The sequence below is a fragment of the Brachyhypopomus gauderio genome, chromosome 17, assembly GCF_052324685.1.
Source record: "Brachyhypopomus gauderio isolate BG-103 chromosome 17, BGAUD_0.2, whole genome shotgun sequence".
NCBI classification, from domain to species: domain Eukaryota; kingdom Metazoa; phylum Chordata; class Actinopteri; order Gymnotiformes; family Hypopomidae; genus Brachyhypopomus; species Brachyhypopomus gauderio.
In genome coordinates, this window is record NC_135227.1 from 13,580,157 (window position 1) to 13,596,783 (window position 16,627).

General features: G+C 41.8%; 3 protein-coding genes across 11 annotated transcripts; 2 read left to right on the forward strand and 1 right to left on the reverse strand.

The window, feature by feature from the left end:
- Positions 1–502: 502 nt before the first annotated feature.
- LOC143480073 (transmembrane protein 151B) lies at positions 503–4,649 on the forward strand. The gene is made up of 2 exons (XM_076977519.1): positions 503–796; positions 2,902–4,649. The coding sequence occupies exons 1-2, from the start codon at positions 692–694 to the stop codon at positions 4,444–4,446; spliced, it is 1,650 nt and encodes a 549-aa protein (XP_076833634.1). The 5' UTR covers positions 503–691; the 3' UTR covers positions 4,447–4,649.
- Positions 675–14,424, forward strand: heatr4 (HEAT repeat containing 4). 6 transcript variants are annotated; one of them, XM_076977515.1, is made up of 17 exons: positions 675–758; positions 8,690–9,472; positions 9,677–9,864; positions 9,997–10,134; positions 10,405–10,608; positions 10,779–10,922; positions 11,156–11,329; positions 11,505–11,674; positions 12,186–12,290; positions 12,390–12,508; positions 12,749–12,929; positions 13,070–13,139; positions 13,234–13,423; positions 13,565–13,643; positions 13,734–13,887; positions 13,974–14,031; positions 14,272–14,423. In XM_076977515.1, the coding sequence occupies exons 2-17, from the start codon at positions 8,724–8,726 to the stop codon at positions 14,327–14,329; spliced, it is 2,781 nt and encodes a 926-aa protein (XP_076833630.1). In that variant the 5' UTR covers positions 675–758; positions 8,690–8,723; the 3' UTR covers positions 14,330–14,423. The 6 variants fall into 6 exon arrangements, 5 of the variants coding, with proteins under 5 accessions (XP_076833630.1, XP_076833631.1, XP_076833629.1 ...); XM_076977516.1 differs by lacking the exon at positions 675–758 and adding an exon at positions 6,472–6,626 and having other exon boundaries at positions 11,156–11,278; positions 14,272–14,424; XM_076977514.1 differs by lacking the exon at positions 675–758 and adding an exon at positions 6,472–6,626 and having other exon boundaries at positions 14,272–14,422.
- Positions 14,379–16,469, reverse strand: haus2 (HAUS augmin like complex subunit 2). Of its 4 annotated transcripts, none has more exons than XM_076977526.1 (7): positions 16,341–16,469; positions 15,938–16,060; positions 15,764–15,859; positions 15,586–15,655; positions 15,373–15,505; positions 15,069–15,177; positions 14,379–14,587 (listed from the first exon to the last, which is right to left on the reverse strand). In XM_076977526.1, exons 2-7 carry the CDS (start codon positions 16,022–16,024, stop codon positions 14,474–14,476), a joined length of 609 nt encoding a protein of 202 aa, XP_076833641.1. In that variant the 5' UTR covers positions 16,025–16,060; positions 16,341–16,469; the 3' UTR covers positions 14,379–14,473. The 4 variants fall into 4 exon arrangements, with proteins under 4 accessions (XP_076833641.1, XP_076833642.1, XP_076833640.1 ...); XM_076977527.1 differs by having other exon boundaries at positions 15,938–16,056; positions 16,341–16,453; XM_076977525.1 differs by having other exon boundaries at positions 15,938–16,056; positions 16,214–16,353.
- Positions 16,470–16,627: the final 158 nt, after the last annotated feature.

Here is a 16,627-nt window from a genome sequence, read left to right on the forward strand (position 1 = left end):
CATCCAGCTTCAACTCCCTTTGTCCAGGACACCCAGGTTTGTCTGATGCCAATTATTTGGTTTGGAAGTTAAGAGGGCCAGAATAAAATATGTGACAACCAACCCTGGTCTCCCCTACCCTGAGGTTTCAAAAGTAGGACAATCAGAACAGTCAGATACCTTGAAATTCAACAGAATTTTAGAGGATTATGATTGATGATTATAATTATGATAATGATGATGACGACGAAGACGACGACGATGATGATGCATTTAGTACACGCTATATGTAATCATCAACAGTACAATAGCAAATAACTTTGGAAGTGTTGAAAGCTTCTCTTTGGCCACCTCGCAAATCGTTTTCCTAATTGGTTCATTAATCGTTCCACATCGCTTACATTTGTGCTACTCAAGCATAGTTCACTTAATCTCTCGCAGAGATTTCCAAATTGCAAACGTGTCTATATTAGTTAGGTATTTAGAGGGTTTCTCTTTTGACTGTCCCACAGTGTGTCAGGAAGCCTCCGCAGTCTCCCGCGGTGCCCGCCCCCACTACAATGGGAACACCCATAGCGGGATCCCCGACATCCTTGGCCGCTATCCTAGTGAACTCGGACGGAGGGCGTCTTGGTCCCGTTCTGACTGAGATACTTGGGGTCCCAGGGATAAAGCAGGTGGGCTGACTGATATATGTCAATCCTGCCGCAGGATGTTGTCTCCAGGTGTGGAAACTGACACGACTGCGGAGGACACAGCGCTGAGCACCCCAAACGGAGGTACGGACACGCCGGCCAGTGTCGACATACTAGAGGAGGTAAGACGGATCGAAAGTACATTTTGTTCAGTGACGAGAGACGAGCTGGTGGTGCGTTATTCTGTTGTGGGTGTTAATTGCCGTTTTTCCACATTGTCTCACCAGTTTTGGAACAGCAATCCGTTTAGCACATAAGAGTTTGATATGTAAGCTATTTGTGTAAATTCAGCGATGTTTTGTGCGACAGTCTATCATGAGCTCTTTCCTCAAGCTGCTCTGATCATGGTGATGATAAACTTTAATGCAAGTTATTGATCGTCATGGATGCTGAACAGTATTTTAGTCCGTTTGCAGCATTTTCTCGTACAAGATTAGTCTGCAGACCTTAAGCAAAATATCGTTAAAATAATAATAAAACTAAACTAAGGTTCTATATCTGTATTAGCACTAGTTATGGGGGATTGTTGAAACACTCCCCAAGTTACTTGTATAAAGCATAAGATTGCTTTTCTTGAAGAGACACAGACTACAAAGAAAAGCAATGCTTTAGAGATGAAAAACCTTTCATTCATCACTAAACAGTTCCCTTCTCACATTACTTGCACCAATTCGATTCCAGCTTGCATTCACGCATCAGAAAATCCATGAGTGAGTTGGACATTGCTGTATACTTTCTGAAATCTATATTTGGGGATAGACTATTCATACTGCAAAATAGTTAACACTGAGTGTCCATACTGATGAGCAATCGTTATATCTTGTGTGAAGCTGTGGTCGTGCAGTTTAGTGTTGACCTTCATCTCAATCACCAACTGACACATGGAACACTTTGTGGTTCCTCCTTGTGGTTAGTCGTGACTTGCTTCTCTGTGACCATTTTTATTCTTTGTGATAACGTCCTTGTCAAGTCTCAAAAGGCTTCCTAATGTATTTTTGTCTCACTCACTTAAATTAATTACAAAAGTTTTAGTTCAAAGAATGAAAAGGCTGCCAGTTATATTCTCTGTTCAGTTTGGAAGCTTTTCTCAGTCACTTGATCTTGAATCAGTAATTGGAGCTTTCAGACATTTAGCTATATCACAAGCCAAGCCTACGGTGCTCTTATAGTGATTCTGCTTTGAAATACAAGAAGAAAAATATTCTTACAGATAGTTCTTCTTCATATGGATAGTTCAAAGTTTCAACAGTAATCTTTCACTTTACAATCAGATTTGCAACTCTTTAAAACCACAACATGCCCACTTAGCTCAGGGCAACAGTATAGATCTGATATTTGCTAAAATGAGCATGTGACTTACTTTGTAACATGTTAAAGCATTCTGTTTCATGTGGCACCTTCATTATTGATGGCACACAGCTTTTTCTGCTCCCTTAAAAGCCCATTGACCCTTATAAATATCAAAAGCCAACTAAAAGCCAGCCGATATTAGATGGCTGATCTCACAATGACAAGCATTGTGGCATGTTGCAGAAAATACCAAAAAGAAGCTCAGTTCAGGAAATTGTTCATTTTGTGAATATTCATTTTATTTGTTTGGAACAGTCCTATATGTCTAATTGGCAATCTTTTTTGAACCCTGCATATCTACTTATATATCATCTTATTTCCAATGACTTTGAAAACTAGACACTGGCAGGTACCAGTACAGTTTGGCTTTTAGTTAGACATACTGTGAGCTAGAAAGCTTGTTCTAGAATTTAAGTAATTAAGTCTGATATTAGATATATGGCAACGAGACAAATCCTCTGTCTTGGCAGGTCCTCCTTACTCACTAATCCATTTCCCCCCCAGGCAAGTGGAAGTTTTGTAATCAGTGCACTTTACTACCTTCAGAATTGAACTGTATCTCTCATGTTCACACATCAACTCACTGTTCATCGAGTAGTTAAGCATATAATAGAACCTTTACATTAAAGTACAAAATGTATGCATCCAATATCTGTGTCAAACAGTGCCTCATTTGTACAGCTTCTTAAAGATCAATGGACTCTAATCCCTGGAGGGTTTCTGTGATAATCTATGGTTGCCTTGCACTGCGAGTTTATCTAAGAAATCGATTCCGCCCATTTATTGTGGCTGTTTTCAGTTTACAACCGTTGAGTCTGAGTAAGTGTGCTAAGCATCTTCTGTATCCTCTCTCTCTGTTGGCCCCGTGTCCCTGCAGCAGAGGCCGGTGCAGCAGTCCCTGGGTGCGTCCATGTGTCGTGAGAAGCACTGGCGTTGCCTCCTGCTCTCCCTGCTCATGTACAGCTGCATGGGTGCCGTGGCCTGGTGTCAGCTGACCCGTGTCTTTGACTCCTCTGGCACCTCCTCCCTTACCACCTCCATCACCTCGAGGCACGGTGGAGGAGGCCGCTCCATGATCTACCACGACAGGCCTAGCTCAGACGGGTACATCTACATCCCCGTGGCCTTCCTCCTCATGCTCTACGTGGTCTACCTGATGGAATGCTGGCAGTGCCGTGCCCGCAGCGAGCTCCAGTGCAAGGCCAACGTGGACGGCGTCTACCAGAGGGTCCTGCGCATGCAGCAGGCGCAGCCGTGTGTCTGGTGGAAGGCCGTCAGCTACCACTTCGTCCGGAGGACACGGCAGGTGACGCACTATCGCAACGGGGACGCCTACACCACCACGCAGGTCTACCACGAGCGTGTCAACACTCACGTGGCGGAAGGTGAGTTCGACTACAGCCACTGCGGAATGAAGGACGTCTCACGCGATCTGCAGGGGCTGGAGGGCCATCCAGCGACGAGGTTTCGCTTTAGCAAGTGCTTTAGCTTCGCAGGGGCAGGGCCGGAGAATGCCTACCTCAGCCAGCGGGCCAGGTTCTTCTCGGAGCTCGAGGGCCTGGATGACTATATGGAGGCCAGAGAAGGCATGCAGCTGAAGAACATTGACTTCAAAGAGCATCTCATAGCCTATGTGGATCCTGACCAGTTACCCTGGTATACCTCTCAGGTTGCTTTCTGGCTGGCTGCTTTCCTCATGCTGTCCTGGCCCCTGCGGGTTTTGATGGAGTATCGCACAGCCTTTGTGCACTACCAAGTTGAGAAGCTCTTTGGGCTGGAGTACAGCCCATCTCCAGAAGACGTTCCCCCAGCACCTGCCAGGAACAGCTGGTGCAGCATCTCTGGAGGAGACACTGTGGACAGCACCGAGCTGGAATGGCACATTCGCTCCAACCGCCAGCTCATCCCCAGCTATTCAGAGGCCATGCTGATGAACTTGGGGAACTCCAGGTCAGCGCAGGGCAACGGCGGGTCCTCCAGCGACTTCCTGCTGGACAACCCACGGGGCCAGTGCTACGGTGCCTTGGCGCGAGACTGCGAGCACTGCCGTCAGCTCACAGGAGGCCGGCGGACCACCGTCAGCTCCAGCTGCTCCTCCATCTTCTCCCGCCACACGGCGCACTCGCACGTGTCCCTGGACACGTCCCACTTCTCCCTGTGCCGCATGTACGGCTCCGGCCGCACGGTGGCCGAGCTGTGGCGAAGCCGGAGCAGCACGCTGACTGAGCGCTGCTGCCCGGACGAGAGGTGCAGCCGCTCGTCCTCCAGCCAGCTGGACCTCAACGACAGCCCACCCAACTACCAGGACGCACGCTTCTTCCCCGTGCTCATCGTGCACAGGCAGGAGGGCTGTGGGGACCCATCGCAGGTGAGAAGGTACCTCGTCCGCAGAGGCTCCTGTTGCTTGGAGACTTCCCTTTGAAAAGGACACTTTCGAGAGGGTTTAAAGTGAGCGGGATGACTTCAGCTCGTCAAGGGGAGTCAACAAAGGGGTAACTGGACAAATACTATGTGAGGATTCAGAGTGAAATTGAGGCAATGCACTTTGGAAAACTTTGAGTTTCTTTAACACCGAATAGAGGTGAAAACCGAAAGTGGGATCAATAAAAGCAACTTGGATCTGTGGTAGAACATCTGTGTCAAGTTTTGTCCTGTGCATTCAAGTAATGTTTGCCCTTTGAAGTGCTTAATTTAAATGACCTAAGGGCTTAATTTAAAAGAGCAGATATGAAACACATGAAACTATTAATATTCCTTTGAATTATGTGTGAATACCAAGAAAACCATATGTTTGTACAAAAAAAAAATCTTCAAAGGGTATACAGTGAAGAAATATGCGTCTTATTGGCACACCTGGTAAAAGCATTGTGTTAGGGAACCAAATTCAAATCACAAGCATGTGAAAGCTTAGAAAAAAGATTACATGATTGAAAAAGAAATGTACGTTTGTCTTACAGAATGTAGAGAACTGCCATTTACCTTCTTAAAAAAGTATAATTTAACCTTTTTGACAACTAGAATAATGCTCAACTTTGTACATCCAAAGTTCACAGTTTTATATTGATATCACTTTAAAAGACATGGGTCAGCCTAGTTCAAGTATCTACTTGTATAGTCAGTGTTGCTGTGGAGAACAATTACTCTCCATGGGTTAGCATTATTTTGTGTTGTATTATGAGTTGCTAAAAAGTAAATAAGTTGAAAATGCTTTATGGAAAAGAGTACCACTATTGCACAGCATGTGGAGCACAAATTGTGATACATTTTATTTAAAAGAAAATACAAAAATGACATTTGAGCACACCAGCTCTAAGTGAAGAATGTTGCATGGCAGGTAATTGTGTTTGTTCAAAGATATACAAATGCACAGGACATGCCTGTCATCGCTGTTGAGGAGTAGTTGGGAGGTATTCGCCTGCTAGTTTATCTACTGTTTTTGAGACCCAAAACAACATTAAAGTGTCTTACAATAAATCCAAGAACTTTAGTTTCCCATCGGTGTTCTGTGTTTGCCAGCTCAAAAAAGAAAAGAAAAGACAATATAGTGACTGACTATGCATCACAGGGGAATAGCCTACTATATACTGTGTATGCATACTGCAATCAGTATATACTGGATACTGCATAGTGGTTATCGTAGTTGTATTTGGTATGGTATCCAGTATGCGACAAAAGCAAGTCAGAGAAAAAAATGCTGGAATGCTATTAAGAACAGCTACTGTTATAGTTTTCATTTTTGGACTGGAGGTTACTGTAAGTACAAAACAGCTATTTGCACAGCCAGCTAAGAATAGCCTTCCACACATTTAGCATTACTGGCATCCATGTTAAGGAAGTAGGGAGAGCATGTATGCGTGACCCCATAGTATAGTTTGCTTTTGTCATATACTGCATCCTGCATACTGATTTGGGCCCCAATCACTATGTGAGTAGTATATAGTAGGCTATTTCAAACACAGCCAATACTCAACATATATATTCCATAATAAATTACATTATAGAATTATGTAAGATTGTGAGCACTGATGTGTTTTTGAACTGCTGAATAATGCTTGTGTGAAGAAATAATTGAATTTTGGCCCAGTGCTTCCTAGCATTATGTACACTGGCCCTTTCTGCTGCATCCCCAAGTGCAAGCCTGTTATGTTGCATACTTTATTTACATATATCTCGTCTAGGTGATATATAATTTCACAACTCAATTTCTTGACTATGCTTATGAGCAAATAAAGGTAATCATAAGACCTGCCAGTCAAATGGCTGTGACTGTTAAAAAATAATGCCCAAAATAAATTTGTCCAGACAAACGTCCAGCGACTACTTTATTTCTTTATTTCTGGCCAAATGTAATGTTCAACTACGCATAAAAGCGCACCTTTTATCGCGTTTTCCTCACTCCGTCGCGTTGCCCTGTCAGGTGTGTTTTGTAGCCATAGTAACATATGCCATCAAGCGCGCAGAATAAGTTAACTAACGTAGTTGATATAGTCCACCGACCTAGAGAAATATATTGATTACAACACTAAAGCCGTTGTACTCAACTTCCTATATGTGAAAATAGTCGTGGGGAAAGCTTCGTTTGCGGACTCAGTATTCAGGAAGGTAATGCAAACTTCTAACCAACCAAGCTAATGCCAATCTTTTTCTTCTGCCAGTCTTGTAGTCCCAAATAAAGCAACATACTGGGTTATTGTGTGCTTACAGGCTATGTACAGTAAAATAAATAAAATTACCGAGTGGATTAACTAAACAACAGAAACTATTTACTACTGGTCACAATGGAAAATATGGGATAACGTATTTTTTATCTACGTTATTTGGGGCTTGTTTGTTTAAACCCAGTTACTTTGAATTCCGATTAATTCCTACAAAGATCGTCACATTTTCCGTTTTCACTTTCCTTGTTTCGAATCCTAACTGGGTTTTTCATGGTGATTGTTACATGCATCTAAAATATCTAAAACTAAAAATACCGTTTATAATCAATGAAACAAGCTTTCAAGACACAAGCTCTACTCCATCTATAGCTCTCAATAGTCGTCCGGAATATGGTGTATGCAAATTTGGGTACTTTCTCTTAATTTATTCCATTATTGATATTATTTTGTTAACTGTTAAATTCGGTAAAACAGTCGTGCATCTATGCTAGAAGATTTACGTGCACGGGTCAAATAAAACAGTCACCAACACTACCAAGGAGTTCAACGCAGCCGAAATAGACTGTAAAATGCTAATTCGGGCTCTTAAAAATGTTGACGCCATCTCCAAGGAAAATACAGTACTGAAAGAGAAGGAGCGTGACCTTCAAAGATCTAAACGCAGCTGGAATTATTTGCTGAATAGACTTAAAAATCTAGAAAACAAGAGAAATAGAAGTACACATTTTGGGCAACATCGGTCACCTTTGAAACACACGGATGTGTGTTTGAGACATCGAGACAATACTAATCTTTGTAAACGTCATTGTGGAAGAAAAATACAATATATATAAACACACCTTTTGGCCATTCATGTTTGTTAGCCTATGTTTTAGTCAAAGCTTTATTTCTCTACAACTGCTGCACTTCTTTTTAATAGGTCACCTGGCTGTAATACATATTGAACGTATCTCATTGATTGTTATAAGATTTATCTATGGACCATCCTAATCAAACTTTTAACTCAGAATATGCAGAATGTAGGCTATAGAAAATCTGAAAACTGATCATTCCAGGAGAAGATTCTAGCTAATATTGTTAGTGATTAATGGGAAAACCATTGCTATCCAAAACACTATAACTCAATAATCTGTCTGGCAACCTTCATTTAAATACCTCCTAGTGGTATTTATACATGGATAGAGAAATTGTCATGATTAAAATGGGATTCCTGCAAATATTGTTTTTGGCTAATCTTAGGGCGTACTCACACTAGGCACGGTTTGCTGGTTCCGTGCTGGGGCCCGGTTATCCCCCCTCCCCACTCCCCCTCTGGCCTGCACTCACACTCGCTTCAGCAACCCGGCCCGAGCACGCTTACGTCATCACAACGCCGCTTTATTTGGAAAAATGCGCGCTCGCACAACACTATAGAGTTCACGATTCTCTTTTTATTGTATTTTTGGAGTCGTTTTGGGAGTGCAGAAACACGGTGCAAGCACAGATTTATCGATAATTTAACACAACGATTGTCTGCTAATCGCTTTGCCGCTATGACTGTTTAACGTGAGCGTCGCATCACTGATGTCATGTTTGAGTTCAGCGAAATGAACCAATCAGACGAGGCACCAAGCGGGCCCGGGCACGGATAGCGCTCACACTAGAAGCGAACCGTGCCCGAGTCCACATGAATCGTGCCCTGGCCCACCTCTTCAAAGCGGGCCCGAGCACGGTTAACTGATCCGGGCCCGGGCACGGTTGGAGCGCTCACACTAGCCAAACGAACCGTGCTTCGGCAGGCAACCGTGCCCGGGCCCGGATCACAGAGCCTAGTGTGAGTACGCCCTTAGATTATTTGTAAGGTTTGGTTTCTGATGCCTTTATATTGCCTCTTACAGACATTTGTCTAATTGGTTTATACATGTCACCCATACATGACATTATTTATATTTTTGCCATTCAATATTCACAATTCAGTTGATATGTTTACTTCAAGCTAATAATTTTTTATTTGTGTCTGGTCTGTAGACAAATCCTTCTCAGTGTGCCTGGACTGATCCCAATGGATTTACACCAGCAGCCAAAAGGAAGCACGGAGTATAATCATTCAGGCAGAGGTCAGTGTCTCTGCAGACAGCTTGTCAGTAATCTCTCAGAGAGCCTGTCTTTCTCGCAAGATGTCATGCACGAGATGGGAGCGAATGACATTCTATATAGCAAATCAGACTTCAGCCATCTTTACCATGCTTCTGGCATTTTGGAACGAGTTGGCAGATCTAAAAACATTAAGAAAGCAGAATCAAAAGTATCACCATGTCACACCCGTCCCAAAGCTCAGGAAAACTTGAGAGATTTGGTAGAATCTTTTCCAGCGACGCTCCCACCAGTACATACCACACATCACAGTTCAGAAACAGCAAAAGAGTGTTTGACAGTTCCCAGTCACCAAGGTGAAGTGTTGGACTCCTGTCAAAGAACCGGGTTGAGAGGCCCCTCAAATGTGTATAGTTGCCTCAAACTCGTAACTGGTAGTGACCAGGCTGGACATACCAGTATTGAAAAGCGGCATGAGTCCAAGACCACTGGCCAGTGGATTGTCAGCCCGCAGATTCCCAGACAAAGCCAGTACAAGGCAACCCTACAGTCACTGCTAAAGGCTCAGTATGGGTCAGCCAGTGCCACAGACCTGGTATCTGATGACCACATGTGTGAGGAGGACTTCTGCGGGTTCTATGAGGTACCAAAATGTGGTCCAGAACCCAGAGTGTTGCAAAGCAGTAAGGCTGAGACACTGCTACCAGTTTATTACAGGTCAGTCTATTACACAGGTTATTCAGTCTTTTCTTTATGCTTTAAAAATTCTAGAAGCCATTACTGATTACTGTATATGTTTTATCTAATGAATAATCGAGAATGAATAAGAAGTAATCTAAAAATATTTTTTTAACATGCCAATATGAATAGTGATTCTATGTGTGGACTATTAAAGTGTCTGCATTAAAATTCTCCTCAAAGGGTGCAGGGTTACCTTGCCTCCCCATCCTGTGCTGATGAGAAAGGTGGATTGAATCAGACAGCAAAAGATGTGACGGTCAAACATATGGAGACCCCAAAACCCTCTCGCCTGCAGGACAGTCTGAACCCATGCATTGGAAAATACGTTTATCACACTGAAAATCACTTTGAACGGCAACTCTACTCAGGTAGACTAAATGTTGTTCCAACTGTAAATATAAATGTAATGTAAATAAAGCTTTGAGAATTACAGGACTAGATCTGGAATTGTATATTTGTGGAATTGTATATTGTGAATTGTATATTTGTCTGGTTTTTAGGAATAGCCAAACAAGTCCATCAACAAGACAGAAAGAATGAAGAATGCATCATCATGGACAACAACTCAGAGTACCATAAGAACCTCCAGGATTTGTTTCCATGTGGTCCTGAGAAGTGGACAGGTTCCCTAGCACTTGGTATGACTGGTTTGATTGATGGTTTGAGTTTCTGGTACCTTCCGAAAGCTAAAATGCTGTGTAAAGCTCTGTAAAGCTCTTTTGAACATTTCAGTGGACATTGGCAATGTTTTATTGTGAACCCTTTAGTCAAAGAACATGGAAATCTGTATAGACACATATTGTAGCCCCATCATTTGTTGATGTGAAGGAAGCATGTACGCATTTGTTTATCTTTCTCGATTTGGATATATTTCATTTTACATTTCTTCTTGTTCTTCTTCTCAATAGGAATGGGCAGGGTGGGGAAAGGTGCACGACGATGGATAGATCTGCCCACCCAAGCTGACTATGCCACAGAGTTTGGTCTCAGACCTCCTGACTATAGTGGACAAGACAAAAAGGTGCCCAAACAGCAAGTCCACTACAGTCCCATTCCAGAACTTTCTGCTCTCCACTATGTAGTGGAGCAGTGGAGGGATGCCTGGAAGATCAGTGAGTTCTGCCTTTTTATCCTCAGCAAATCGGTACTGTTTAATCAGACATGACTAGAATCTCAGAATGGTGAAGTTGACCATTGATATAGGTGCACTATTAAGGGACTTAAATACTCAGTTATGTGATGATTATGCTTTTGGAGAGAAATTAACATACCCATTTTCTAGAAACAAATTGGCAGAGTGTGACTGTTGAGAGCTTGAAGAAGGATCTCACTGACCTGCACTACCATGTGCGGCTGGTGGCCATTGCTACTTGTGCATCAGCTGCAGCTAACAGGCCACAAGAGGAGCTGAATCTTCCTAAAGCAGGTTAGTCTCTTGATTTGAGTCCCAGACCTGGAAAATGTGACAGAGAATTTTCAATTGCCTCAGTTCTGTCTTTTAAAACTACTTTGCCCTTATGACCATAGGATAAGCAGCAATATACAACATGTATTAAAGAAGTCTACCTCTAAATGTGGAAATATTATAGCAAGGTTTACTTTGTTTTTAAGTGATGACAAACCCAAAAGTGACTGCATGTCAACACACTCTTTGTTTAGCTCAGCGTCGCTCAGCAAAGATAGAAGCGCTGCCTCCAGAACTGCAGCCCCTCCTTCTCTCCGCTCTTCGTGATCCAGAGAGGACAATTCAGATGGCAGCTGCTCTGTGCCAGTACTCCATGGGTAAACCCAATGCCCATGCACGGGACATACTCCGAGACACCCTTTGCCAAGGTGAGTGTAACGGCTGGTGGGAAGACATAAAACAGGACCGAGTCAAAAACCTACAGTAGATGCTCATTGCTAAGTACCCCGCATGGCAGCAACACACATTATGCCTCAGTGTCTGTTTTTCTGTAAACAGCAGTTTTCCCATTAAGTGATTGGACTTGTTTGTGTGGTACCACAGATTATTCAAGAATAGGGGCAGACAGTTGGGCTGCAGCACAGTGTCTGGCGATAGAGGGTGAGGCCAGTCAGGCTGTCATAGAGAGGCTTCTCTCTCAGCACTTTGCCAGCAGGACCCTGTCAGATAAACAGCAGGCAGCCGCTCTGCTGGTCAGCATTAGTACAAAGACAGTAAGTACCTTAGCACAGCCTTTTGAGGAACCCTCACCCTCCTTCAATTAATATAGGTGTACTTAACCCTCCCACTTCAGTAAGTGTAACATTCAATCTACTAAGCCTTTGCAGAAAAAGTAACATTATTAAGATTTTAGTTTAATTAACACATACTTGTCACATTTAAAAAAATAGCTTAAACCTGCTATAATGTCTCTAAGTAAGTAATAAATATTAAATATATAGTTTTATATGTTATAGCAGAGACACTGGAATTAAAACAGGCAGGGTGCTTCCTGCTGTCTGTGAGGAGAGGGACAGCATTGGGAGTGTGGTATGATGCTAGCTCAACATCGTGATGTCTGACAGCCATCATCGATGAACACTGGCATCATGTATCAACCAACCCTAATGTTTATAACTCTTAGGCAACTTCTCTTTGTCATATGATGAAGATGTATTTCTCTCAATCTGCATTCTCTCTCAATTCTCTAATATCCGCTTACTTTAAACTGAACTGCCTTCTTAGCCACTAGTGCGCTCTCTGCTGGCAGAACAGATGAACTGCGAGAACTGGACAACGCGGGTCCAGGCCTGCAACATCATTTCACAACTCAAATGTCCAATCAACAAGGTACTTTCAACCAACACTAACAAATTTTCTACTCATGATTGTGCAAAAATCTTTTTCAAGATAAGAGCCCTAAAGAAAACTAATGATACTCTTATCTAGGATATCACCAGCAAGCTAACATACCTGATGTGGAATGACTGGAGTGGTGCAGTGCGTCAGGCAGCAGTTAAAGCTTTGGGAAAACTGGACATGGGCACTGTCATACATGATGAGCTAAGGTAGCTGAAAGCACAGGACTAGTAAGAACATTTACGACTGTAGACTACAATAAAATCCTGTCATTTTTCTTTCCTTGCAGTATGTTGCAACCATTAAAAGTACTATAATATGCTAAACAGAGTTATTTTAGGAATGATTATGCTAACATGGGTTTTTTGTTGTTATTTTCACTTTAAGCATACTAAAAGAAGTGTGTGAAGTATGTATTTGTTTTAATATTATATCTATTCTATTGTCAGAGTCAAACTGGATAAAGGTCCATTCTCTTGGCGTGTGGAGGCACTGGTTCTTATTGGTCAGCTAAAGATAATGACAGCCAAGTTGCTGCCCACATTCTTGCGCTGCTTGAATGATGACTTTGTAGTTGTACGCAAGCAGGCCTGCATGACTGCGGCTTCTCTCCAGATCAAAGATGAGACTGTGAGAATTTACATAAGTGTTTGTGCTAAAAGAACGTAGAAAGTTGAAAAAATAATTAAATTCACAATACCAAATGGTGTAAACAAGGGGTATATGTGTCTTTGAATTTGGAAGTTGTAACTCAGAGTTGGTTCTTTCAGATCCTGAATCAACTCATTGAGTTAATACAGAATGACCCATCATGTGAGGTGAAGGAAGTAGCAATCAACGGTGAGCTTGATCCAGGTCTTAACATACATTTAAGTTAAACCTTGCATATGTTCTTTGTGTGAGCTACTCCTTGAAGCCCTGCTTTTTGTGCCAGCTTTGGGGAGAATTGGTTGCCTGAAACCTTCACTTCAGGGGAATTTGCTGTGGGCACTTCACCACGAGGAGGAGCCCAGCGTGCGTATTGCTGCTTGTCAGGCCCTGAAGGTCCTAGGGGTAAAAGGCCCCAAGTTACAAAACCTCTTGCAGGAGCGCTTTGTCTTGGAACCCAACCCACAGGTTCATAGGTCTGAGTTAAAGTTGAATTGATAATAAATACATCAATATGGCTGAAGATAAACAGACTATACTTCCTTGAACTGCTATATGCTAGTATACTCTGGAAGACAAGCTTCTGAAATACTTACATTTCTTTTGCCGTTATCAAGGCATATTGAGGGACTGATAAGGAGCTGTGGGTACAGTCTGGAAGGAGACATGGGTATGGTAAACAGGATAACAGACCAGGTTAGCGTGCTTTACATCAATATGTGTGATGGCTGAGAATGTGTACTGTACAGAGATTCATTTGTGTGCACTCGTCCTGTTTCTCTGTAGATTCAGAAGCTCTGCGAGAAGAGCATAATCACAGAATGTGTACTGCTGTTGGAAGAGCTGGAACTTCAGCAGCAATATCAAAAGAAGTTGCTGGGACAAGAGGGCTGGCCAGCAACCTCAGCCATGGCCACACTACTGCAGGAAAGATTCAAAGGTTCAGAAAACCATGCAAGTCTTCTGTTTTCCTATATCCAGGTATTTACAGTACAGCCCTAATCGTTTTTTTTTTTCACATTACAGATAAAAAAAAAACTCAACAAGGAGTGTACCAGCATCAACAGAAAGCACTGGAAGTCAGGTATTACTTGCTATTAAATAATATTACACCCCTTTGCTGTGTCTGAGAATTGGACGAGATAAATGTATGGTTGTAACTAGACCTGTTCATTCTGCATATCCATACTTTATAGCAAAGTATGCCATTACAAATGTAGAATATGTAAGCATTAAGCATTTAAAGTCTACACAGAAGTATTAACTTAAATACCAAGATATTTACAGATAGAAAATATGCTCCCATCTCTTTTGGTTTTTTAAGTGACAAAACTGCCATCTCCCAGAATTCAACATATGCAACCGAATTCAGATGCCAATAAAGCTCCAAATTCATTTAAAAACTGCAAAAGATTGTGAATAAAGCAACAATTACACAAACATGTTTTATTCATTTGCAAGCCTTATTGTAAATAAAATAATCTGAACCAGAGAATGTTAAGTCATGTTTCTTCACTCTGAAGTTCTTAGCTAGACATGTCTTTGACATTGTCCTTCGCCTGGCTCCTCCACTGAAGGACTTGCTTGGTCAGGCTCTCCACCTCTGTGACGAGAGCCAGTAGCTGATTTACAGCATTGTTCTGATAAAGAAATAGAAGATATATTTATCAGAATTAAATATATATAAATAATGAGGCCCCTGCTGCTTGTGGAAGAAGCAATGGTTCATAGCCTATTAACCGTTTAGATAAACAGCCACATTTCTGGAAAATTCTGATCTGCTATGAAATTTAATGAATGATACAATTTTTCTGATGTCTTGAGTATTGGCTGATACCAACATTTTTACTATAAATGGAAGTAAAATATTTTAATATAAATTATAGATTTGAAGTTATCTATTTTATTGGAAACACATTATTTATTATGCTTATCTAAGAATTCACATTCCAAATTGCACTAACATCAAACCCTATGGTAGTAAAATACATAGCCAACAAAAGCTGTAGTTATCCAAAACTGCAGCTTTTTTATTTAATTAAACTCACACAATAAATGTTATGCATGCCAATTATAGTTAGAATTTAGTTGTGCTATATATTCAGACAAAACAGTCCATACCGTATTATTTACAGATTCATCAGTGGTTGGAATTGTGCAGACCGTCTTAATTTTCATTTCCAAATTTTCAATGAACTCCACAGCCATTCCTATGAGTTCAACCACATATCTGAAATAAATTATGTAAGTGAATCTATTTTGATAACACAGTATCAAAATACTTTTCGTAGTCTGCTTTCTAATAGGCTCAGGACAAACAAATTGCCCTTGAAAATTATTATATAGGTAAACAGAGAATAAAATGTATTCGAGTGGATCACTTTATAACAGCACTGAAATGGCATTATGAGCCAAGCTCACTGACCTATGAAGATCAGCCTGTATAGGCAAGTTCTGCTGGCAAAGAGGTTTCATAAGCCTTCGTCGTAAATGTGTTTGTTCCCTTAACACCTCCTGAAGATGGGAGGTGAACTGCTGTAAGAAGGCAAACCGTGGACCTGAAAAATACAAAATACAAGCATCCTGAATGTGTCAACACATTTTCTAAAATTCTAGGGCATGCAGAGCCAGCACTTACTGAGGTAGTAATTGTGAGTAACATCTGCAAAGTCTTTCTCAAGTCTTAACAACTCCATATCTAAATTCACCTGAAAAGAGAAATCACATTCATGGTACTCTATAAACTTTGCACTTTTTACAGTAAGGAACACTGAAGTGAGATACTGCAGCAATGGATATTTTCTAGGTTCTTCAACCTGGTCAATCTCATGCTTGATTTTATTCAGCTGCTCAACTTCAAGAAGACGAGAGGAAAAGACCTCCCGCTGACGGGGAACAGCATCAAGATCTTTCTAGAAGAGGAACATACGTGTTATTTCCTTAATTTGCTAAACGACTGTGTGAAAATGGGAACTGTGCCATCAGCTCACCTGGGACATCGTTCCCAATGCAACACATCTCGCCATAACCTTTGCTGCTGGTGTCACCAAATAAGGATTTAGGTCCCAGGTATTCATTATAGTTAGGAGCTTTCAAACCTGATGATGAGCTAGCTTGGATATAAACACAAATGACCGAGTAAAGGTACTTAAACTTCATAGAGGTTTAACTGTTTGAGTGAACTGAAAAGTCCACTGTTAACAACACAACGCAAACACCGCTGATCTCAAGTAAACACAATATATAACGTTAATTAAAAGCATTACCTTTAAAACATATAAGCATTTACAAACGCGGTAAGTAACTAACTAACACGAGCCGGTCACAATCAAAAACAGTCACGCTCGTTAGCTAGAAAGCTAGCTGGAGTTCTATGACGAAATTTGAACGAACCCGCCTCGTTCAGTGTGTTCATAACATCCGTTTTCCACGCAGCACGTCGATGACGTCAGTATCCTTCGCAGCACGTCGATGACGTCAGTGCCCTTCGCCTGTACCTTTTCTTTCTAGCGAGTCGCCGCGGTACCGTAAAACACGCGGTAGACGAGCATAGAAAAGTGTTATAACTCGCTACCGTACAGTAATCACAGTGTAAAAATGGAGGTTGTGAATCGCATTTTTAATTGAGCTCTGAATAACTGGTAAATAAAGTACTCTCTAATGTGAAACGTTAAGAACAA

Bases quoted from the DNA above. Each gene is read 5' to 3' on its own strand.
- heatr4 (XM_076977515.1), top strand. From the start codon at position 8,724: ATGGATTTACACCAGCAGCCAAAAGGAAGCACGGAGTATAATCATTCA. The intron at 9,865-9,996 runs GTAGACTAAATG...TCTGGTTTTTAG, and splicing joins TGAACGGCAACTCTACTCAG to GAATAGCCAAACAAGTCCAT. The intron at 11,330-11,504 runs GTGAGTGTAACG...GTGGTACCACAG, and splicing joins CCGAGACACCCTTTGCCAAG to ATTATTCAAGAATAGGGGCA.
- LOC143480073 (XM_076977519.1), top strand. From the start codon at position 692: ATGTTGTCTCCAGGTGTGGAAACTGACACGACTGCGGAGGACACAGCG. The intron at 797-2,901 runs GTAAGACGGATC...GTGTCCCTGCAG, and splicing joins GTGTCGACATACTAGAGGAG to CAGAGGCCGGTGCAGCAGTC.
- haus2 (XM_076977526.1), bottom strand. From the start codon at position 16,024: ATGAATACCTGGGACCTAAATCCTTATTTGGTGACACCAGCAGCAAAG. The intron at 15,506-15,585 runs GTAAGTGCTGGC...TGTATTTTTCAG, and splicing joins TACTCACAATTACTACCTCA to GTCCACGGTTTGCCTTCTTA. The intron at 14,588-15,068 runs GTATGGACTGTT...TTTCTTTATCAG, and splicing joins ATGAATCTGTAAATAATACG to AACAATGCTGTAAATCAGCT.